At 34.5% G+C, this 9,089-nt stretch overlaps 2 protein-coding genes and 1 long non-coding RNA gene across 3 annotated transcripts; 1 reads left to right on the top strand and 2 right to left on the bottom strand.

The window, feature by feature from the left end:
• Positions 1-1,207, bottom strand: LOC9321753 (cytochrome P450 82G1). Its single transcript, XM_002883531.1, has 3 exons — positions 1,118-1,207; positions 484-703; positions 1-377 (listed from the first exon to the last, which is right to left on the bottom strand). The coding sequence occupies exons 1-3, from the start codon at positions 1,205-1,207 to the stop codon at positions 1-3; spliced, it is 687 nt and encodes a 228-aa protein (XP_002883577.1).
• A 2,374-nt stretch (positions 1,208-3,581) lies between these two features.
• Positions 3,582-6,286, top strand: LOC9319644 (cytochrome P450 82G1). Its single transcript, XM_002885640.2, has 3 exons — positions 3,582-4,585; positions 5,474-5,693; positions 5,800-6,286. The coding sequence occupies exons 1-3, from the start codon at positions 3,662-3,664 to the stop codon at positions 6,201-6,203; spliced, it is 1,548 nt and encodes a 515-aa protein (XP_002885686.1). The 5' UTR covers positions 3,582-3,661; the 3' UTR covers positions 6,204-6,286.
• A 595-nt stretch (positions 6,287-6,881) lies between these two features.
• On the bottom strand, positions 6,882-7,953 carry LOC110230303. Its single transcript, XR_002333407.1, has 2 exons — positions 7,312-7,953; positions 6,882-7,144 (listed from the first exon to the last, which is right to left on the bottom strand). It is a non-coding gene; the product is annotated as an uncharacterized LOC110230303 (long non-coding RNA).
• Between the last annotated feature and the right edge of the window lie 1,136 nt (positions 7,954-9,089).

Raw genomic sequence — 9,089 nt, 5'->3', positions numbered from 1 at the left:
TCAAAAATAATCAAGTTTATCGACCGGGTTAATCTTTGGCAAGGCTAAACCAGGCCCTTCAGCCATATCCAATGGTTCACCAGATACTTTGCGTAACTCAAAACCCTGAAGCAACCGAGCCAACACGATGTGAACAACTCTTAGATCTAGATTGATCCCTGGACACGACCTTCTTCCTGAAATGAATGGAATGTACTCAAAGTCGCCCTTTCCACATTGTGATTCCTCCTCCATGAACCTCTCAGGCTTAAAGGTTTTGGGGTCAGGCCAAATGATCATGGGATCCCTATGAAGTTTCCATATGTTTACGAGCAAGCGTATGCCTTTCTCAACACGGTATCCTCCCACGAAACAATCTTCACGTGCTTCGCGGATTCCTGATCATTCATCATTTTGTATAACCAAATAGGTTTAACATGTAGAATATTAATAAGGTCATGTACTAAGAATTAGAAAGACAATTAAGAAACTTTGATATGTGACTTGTAAGAGGAGCCCGCGGGTAAAGTCGGTGAGTTTCCTTAGCAATAGCTTGTAGGTAATTGAGGTTTCTTATATCGGATTCTTCAACCCATCTACCTTTCCCGACACAATTGTCAATCTCTTCTTGTGCTGCTTTTAAAGTAGCTGGATTGTTGAGTAGCAGCGATACTGCCCATGTAAGAGTGATGGATGTGCTGTCTGATCCCGTTAATGTAAGAACCTACAACAAGAAACAGAACATTCATGTTGGTAGACGTTCATTTCAAAACAAAATAGTAATGTGTGAGTTAAGTCATATTTATTTATATACTACATTAGTTCACAATTAAATTCTTTTTTGATTAAAATTTTAATCGTTTCTGACATCTGTTAATGTTGGAACGGTTCTGAATTACCGAACTATGCATTTACTTTACTTTTAGGATTTCATACTTGAGTACGGTTCCGATGGTTGTTGACTCGATCATACGGGAAGATGTAGCTGGATTTTCATATCCACGACTTGTTGCTTTGTAATTTTTTTAATTTTATTTAATAAATCCGGGAGATTTTCTCCCGGTGATTCACCAAAAAAAAATGTTGGAACGGTTCTGATATGGCATAAGACATCTCAAAATTTTGTGTCCAAGATTACCACATCCTTCACACTTAGAGGGTATCCAGTATACTCAACATCCCCTTGTTGGTCTTTAGCTGCAACCTTCTTAAGTTCAATCTCTACCATTGTCTTAGCTTATCGTATTTGCTTTAGGTCTAGCCTTGGTTTGTATGAGAGCATTGGTTCTCACACTCCAGAAGCTATCCATTTAAGAGCCTCGATGGAGTAAAGCGTGGGGGCCGGGTATGTTTTTTAGCGTTACCTACACTGAAAAAGTGGAAATTTCCGGTTATTCCTATGAGGAAGTAGGACTCCATGGAGCCATCAACATGTCATAAGCTTCTCTGAAGTTTTCAGGTACGAGTTGCGGAGGTGTTCCATCTTCCAAGTAAACTGGGTTGATTATGATTGTTAAGTTATTAAATGAGCATCAAACAGAAAAAATAAAAGAGAAAATAGAAAAACTATTCAGTATAATTTTTAGTTTTTGCTTTTTAAATCCATTATTTAACATTAATCAAAATTTTAACATTAGTTCCAGTTCAACCTGGTGATCCATTGAACCGAGAAATAATCCAACTTAATTAGTTGCAGTTTCTATATATATAATGTTACAGATGTAAACATAGTGCTAGGTTAAACAAAATAGTGCTAACCTAGTAAAAGTTCGTGGAAAAATCTATAAACTATAATGTGCATTTACATTGATAAATGAATTATATATGAGACCAAATAATTATAATTACAGCCACTAATCGAAAAATAAAGATATTAAACTCCTTCCACACAGTCCATTCGTTGGGATCACAGCAGCCACATGCTTCTGTACGTAACATCATAATAACAAAACGAATTTCTATGTATCTTATACGTGAACATCATTGAATTTTATATGTATTTCATACGCGTTATCATAATAAAACGAATTTTAACATCTTTGGATCTTTTTTTCTTCTCGTGCGTTATACATGCTTGGAAATTGATATGTATGAAATGTCAATTCAAATGTGAAACTTGCGATATATAAGGATGTCCACACGAATATAATCAAACTCAAAATATCTCCGACAATTTTAAGGACCCTCTTTGTAAGCTAGGGCCTAACCAAACCCCACAAAAGTGATGGTGTATTTGGCTCTTATCAATCATTAAGCTAGCTCCATAGCTAACTAATCTTAAACTCCTAGCAGAGCAGTACATATCACATGGAGTCTAACGATTATAAATTTGTCGAAATATAAAAGTGAAACTTGAATATAGTATTAATATTGGTGAAAGAAAAAATATAGTATTGGTGCTTTATCTGTTTTTTTAGATAATTAGTTGAGAGACATCAGATTTTGGGCTAATAAAATTTTCGGTATTATGCCAAATAGTCCAAGACATTGAAAATAATAAGTCCACTTTCTTTCCTATTTTAACCCCACATACATATGTCTGATTTTTGGATGTCTATTTTTTTCATGTTCATCTCTCTCTCAACTATGTTCTAATTCATTCAAACTGATAAGAAAAACAGCGTCATGTTTATTATTCACACCGACATTGTCTATTCATCGGAAAATATAACTTTCACGATATAAATAAGGTTTAAAACATTTGTTGGATCTTCACAAATAGATCTACTAAGTATAGATTCAGATCTCATGTTTATCTCTCTCAACTCTGTTCCAAATCATTCAAACCGATAAGAAAAATAGCGTCGTATTTATTATTCACACCGCCATCTGAAACATTTTTTGGATCTCCACAAATAGATCTACAAAGTATAGATGCAGATCTAAGGATATTTGTGGAGATGGGTCAGAGTGAAAAAGAAGAAAACGATGGAGCATAACCTATGCATAAAATCAATCGAAGCATGCTTTTTTCCTGGGAAAAAAGGTCGAATTTCAACAAAAATTCTCAATTAGTTAATGAGTTAATATGTATCTATAAGTTTAGATACATGTTCATATATTTTCATAGAGTCATATATCGAACTATAAGTACTACATTTATTAATAGATATCTACGCGATTAAGTTAGTGGTTTAAATTTTTGAATTTTCCTCCATATGTTTTTGTTATAGATTTAAATTAAAATTTAATAATTGTCACTTTATTCTATCTGTTGCCACGTGAAGGTCAATTCAATTGTTGATCATTTATTAAATGTCATATGTTTCTCTCCTCCCCACGCGCATTACGAAAACTGTGGCTAGTAATCTTGTAATTATTCGCAATTTCAAGGTCTATTCCAACCTCTATTTTTATGTCGTATACGATTCTCCATACTTATGTTGTTTTCTAAATTATATGCCCCAATAATGTCTCTGAGCAAATTCACTCTTTTTTTTTGTGGTGGCTGAATTGTTTGTTTAATATTTTCCCATCAAAGAGAGGTTGTGAACTTGTGATACTTACGCAACATTTTTATGATATTTATAATAATATAGTAAACGAAAGCTACATTACCTCATAGATCAAACCATACTTCTATATATATACGCGTAAAAGAAAGCTACATTCTCATTACATACCCCAAACAAAATAATCACCTTAGGGTTTATCAAAAAAAATAATAATAATAATAATCACCATGTTCATTTTCTTTAGTACTCTCCAATTTTCTCTCTTCTCTTTGGCCCTTGTAATCGCCGGTTACATTTTCCTCGGAAAAAAATTGAGTAAAGGTGAAGTTGATAGCTCCACCATCCCTGAGCCATTAGAAGCTTTGCCTCTATTCGGCCACCTCCATCTATTGCGCGGCAAAGAACTCATTTGCAAGAAACTAGCTGCCATGTCCGAAAAACATGGTCCTATCTTCTCCCTCAAGTTAGGGTTTTATAGGCTGGTTGTAGCCAGCGACCCAAAAACGGTGAAAGATTGTTTCACCAACAACGACATGGCTCTAGCAACCAGACCCAATATAGCCTTTGGTCGGTACGTAGGCTACAACAATGCAAGTCTAACACTGGCTCCCTATGGAGACTATTGGCGTGAGTTACGTAAGATTGCCACCGTCCATCTATTCTCAAACCAGAGTATAGAGATGCTTGGTCACATTCGTTCTTCAGAAGTAAACACGTTGATCAAACACCTATACAAAGGGAGTGGTGGAACTTCTATAGTGAAGATTGACATGTTATTCGAGTTTTTGACCTTCAATATAATCCTTAGGAAGATGGTGGGGAAGAGGATTGGTTTCGGTGAAGTGAATAGCGAGGAATGGCGTTATAAGGAGGCGCTGAAGCATAGCGAGTACTTGGCCGTGATTCCTATGATAGGCGACGTTATTCCATGGCTAGGATGGTTGGATTTTGCAAAAATTTCTCAAATGAAGAGATTATTTATGGAGCTTGACTCAGTCAACACCAAGTGGCTCCAAGAACATCTCAAGAAGAGATCAAGAAATGAGAAGGATCAAGAAAGAACAATCATGGATCTACTACTCGACATCTTACCAGAAGATATTGTGATAAGTGGACATGTACGCGATGTCATTGTGAAGGCAACAATTTTGGTATGCATATTTTCACTATACTCCCATTAATTTTGATATATGTTAGATAATCTCACAAACAATTAATTATGAACTAAGAGCATTCCCAACCTAAGAACTCTTCTCAATTTTTTTTATCTATATTAATTTAATTATTTCAATATAATTTAATTATCCCTTATATATTAATTGAGAAACATTTTTTAAAAATAATCTTATCTTTATGTGTGATTAACAAAAATGTCATGCTGACGTGTCGTTCTCACATGGCTTCTCAATCTATTTAATTAAAAACCTAACATTTATTAAGATATTTACAAATTTTGCCATTAATTTTATTTATATTTATTTTTTCCACTTAATTTATGTTTTTTTTATTTTACTCAATTAATTAAAACGAAAATACAATTAATTAAAACGAAAATACAATTAAAATATGCAATTAATATATACAAATCTATACAAAATGGAGTACCTAATATTTTGTATATTGATTAATATATCAAGATATATATCATAAATTATGATAAACATAAATGAAAATTTCACTAATCTTGATAATCATTAATATACCACTGTTTATCTATCTAATAATATAAAAATCGAACACCTTCAATATCATTAATATATTAAAATTGGTTAATAATTGTTTTATCCCGCATATAGTGTTGGTTGTTATCTAGTTTTTGATTATATATAAAGAAATTGACCAGCTATATAATGTCACATGTCACATGTTTCCTTCTTTTCCTTCTCTCTTATGTTTCTATTACTTTTTATTATTTAATCTTAAGAACCTCAGTTAGAAATCACCGTTGGAGGTGCTCTGGTATACGAGAAATATGATTTAATTCACTCATGGTTTGAAATGAAAGTCTACTAACATAAATGTTCGGTTTCTTGTTGTAGGCTCTCACATTAACGGGATCAGACAGCACATCCATCACTTTGACATGGGCAGTATCGCTACTACTCAACAATCCTGCTACTTTAAAAGCAGCACAAGAAGAAATTGACAATTGTGTCGGGAAAGGTAGATGGGTTGAAGAATCCGACTTACAAAACCTTAAGTACCTACAAGCTATTGTTAAGGAAACTCACCGACTTTACCCGCCCGCTCCTCTTACAGGTCACAAATCAAAGAATCTTAATTTTCTTTAAATTTCTTATTACATGACCTTATTAATCTTGTAAATATTAAACCCATTTGGTTATATAAAATGATGAATGATCAGGAATCCGTGAAGCACGGGAAGATTGTTTCGTGGGAGGATACCGTGTTAAGAAAGGCACACGCTTGCTCGCCAACATTTGGAAACTTCATAGGGATCCCAAGATCTGGCCTGACCCCCAAGCCTTTGAGCCTGAGAGGTTCATGGAGGAGAAATCACAATGTGAAAAGAGCGACTTTGGATACATTCCTTTCGGTTCGGGAAGAAGGTCGTGTCCGGGGGTCAATCTTGGTCTAAGAGTTGTACACTTCGTGTTGGCTCGAATGCTTCAAGGCTTTGAGTTACGCAAAGTGTCTGATGAACCAGTGGATATGGCTGAAGGGCCTGGTTTAGCCTTGCCAAAGATTAACCCGGTCGAAGTTGTTGTAATGCCTCGACTCGAACCGGAATTGTATAGTTCACTCTGAATTAAACCATTGTGTACTCGATAATTATTTGGAGATTCTTGTGATCACCCCTTTGTCGATAAGTTAAAAAACAATTTGGGAAAGGACAGCAGAGACGACATAAGGTTGTCTCTACAACCAACCAAGCAAAAAAAAGAAAAATGTACGTTGAAAATATGATGATTTCAATATATTGAAATGATTGAGGTACAATAGTTTATACAAAAAATTACATAGGAAACTACAAATAGAATAGATCTACAATTTCTTCTTAAAACGATTGAGAGATATTATGGACTATAATTGGTACTTAAGAAGAATACATAATACGTTGACTCAAAGTGTATGAAGGTCAATGTTTGACACAAGGAGAGCTGAATAAGGAACGATATCGATGTTATAAAATAGGGATTATTTTCCTTTCTACCACATTTTGGTGGGTCCCTTACTGAATCTACTACTTTCTCAAAATCTTTTCTAAACTACCAGATTTGTGTGGTAGGAGGACACGGTGTGACGAAATTGCCCTTCTCTTTGTTTTGAAGAGAAAACGATGGCGTCAGAAACGAGACCTGATGTAATGATGGCAAAGTAAAAATTGACTTTGCTTTTGAATAATCTTTTTCTAAATATTTATTTGACCAACACAAAAAAAATTACGTAAGTTGAAACATATTTTGTATTTGCTATACATACGAAAGTTGTGGACAACATTTATTAACAAAACTATGTCATCATTACAAATTAAGAAAATGGACAAGATTATGTAACAAAACAGAAATATAATCAACAAGGACCATAACATATATGATGCGTGGACCAAAAAATATAATGGACAAAAAAACATACAATTTTGACTAGTCACATACGACCTAAGTCATCTTATCTTAATTTTGTCCATTGAAACTAAAAATTTCAGCCCTTCTGTCGACGATCCTATTCCTAGAATTCATCTTTTCCACCTATAGACAAAATTAGAGCATCATTGTTAATAATTGGTCCACGAATTCAAAGATACAATATATTCATGAAAACATCAAAATTCAAAGATCTAAGTTTTCCAATGAAAGATTACTAGATCTTAGGATGTAAAGAAGTGGAAGAAGACAACGAGAAGATCTTGACTTACTAATAGCGACAACGGCGTTGACGAAATTTGATGGTGATATCTTAGTCAATTAAACCATATCACGGCGGCGACGTTAAGGAGCTCCGCCGGTGACATCGTAGTCAACGGAACCACATCTCTTATCTTCTTTTCCGTTCTTCTAGATTTGAGTTGGACATATATTGAAGAGTGTGAGAGAGAAGATGGAGGAAGAAGATAGCAACGAAAGAAGAAAAGAAGAAAATGAATTAATAAAAAAAAATCATACTTTTGTTTATGTGGATGGTAAAATGGACTTTTCCATTTACAGAAAGTGGTATAGAAGAAGAGAAATGAGAAAAGTGGTATTTTTGCTAAGAGCATGTACTGTGTATGGTAGAAACGTTAGTTTTCTCTATAAAATATAACGCAAATATATATATTATTATTATATGATATGTGTATGAGCAATAATTAAAAGAGATGGAAAACGTAGAGAGGAAGAGCAAGTGGAACAATGACTCAACTTCTCTCTCATTCTTATTACCAATCCTTCGTACAAAGCAACATATATATAGGGGAATAAAAACTTGGTGATCAAGCTACTTCCATGCTAAGTAAACAATAGATAAGAGAGGAAGTGGATAATGATCCGTAATGGATAATTACCATTTTATAACACACCCCCTTAATTATCTATTACCATCAACGTATTGCGTATTACCTCATTAAAAACCTTATCATGGCAAAACCGTATAGGATAAAAACCATGATAAAGGAAAAGAGTACAATAACACAATCTCCCCCTGGAACAGACGAACCTTGTTCTCTTCATAGCTTTCGTAGATGATACATTTCGAGTATTCTCTTTGCTTCTTCTGATCTCGTCAATGTATGACAAAGATTTTTGAAGAGAGATAGACCTTCACTTTGATGTCTATCTTTTGCGTGTTATTTGCTGCCTCGTTAAAAACCTTGTCATGGAAAGACCCAGAGGGATAAAAACCATGATAAGGGAAAAAAGAGTGCAGCCACGCTCATCATCATATGTTTCCCCCTGGAAGCATCATCTTCAAAAGATGCATTTTGAATGACGTAGCTGGAAGCGCCTACATTGTTACTTGGCTGGATGTACCGGACATCAACTTCTTGCATCTTCTCAGATTCTTGAGTGCAATAGAAGAATCTTGGAGATATATGTCTTGTCATCTCGCTCTTGACATAGCTTCCTTTAAATTGGGAAACATTTGCAACAATGTCTTGTTGTTGGCTCTTCACTGGTGACTATATTGCTTGCTTCTTGTATATGTTGAGGGCATCAATCTGAGCCATACATATTTTCGACGTGCTTCATGGAGCGCATTAACTTTGGTATGGCTTAAACAAGCGACGACCAAAATTTGTTGTTGGAAATGCCACGAAGTTGTTGTTTTGCGATATAGATTTATATAGATCTGATATAGATCCTCCATCTGCAAAATCAACTAAACCAAACTCGGAGTTTTCTAGAATAAAATAAACCCAAGTCAATCGTACCTTGCAGATAATAGAGATACGTTTTAACTCATCTCAATGTCTAGTCTTAGGAGATGAGTTAATCCTGCAAGTAGATAAGAAGCAAATGCTAGGTACAATATACAAAATATATAAATGCTGACAAGCATTTATATATAGTGCTTCATGATCAAATATATAGAGTCGACTTCCTTTAGAAGTGACTAATATAACATCTCTTTCTTTGGATGTTTAGTTGGAATATTTGGAGACACTTTTGTCTTTCCAAGATCTTTTATTCCAAATAACTCTCAAGAGTTTTGATG

The sequence above is a fragment of the Arabidopsis lyrata genome (assembly GCF_000004255.2).
Source record: "Arabidopsis lyrata subsp. lyrata unplaced genomic scaffold ARALYscaffold_3, whole genome shotgun sequence".
NCBI lineage: Eukaryota > Viridiplantae > Streptophyta > Magnoliopsida > Brassicales > Brassicaceae > Arabidopsis > Arabidopsis lyrata.
Note: the sequence above shows the minus strand (reverse complement) of the source record. Positions and strands in the feature narration are given on the sequence as shown.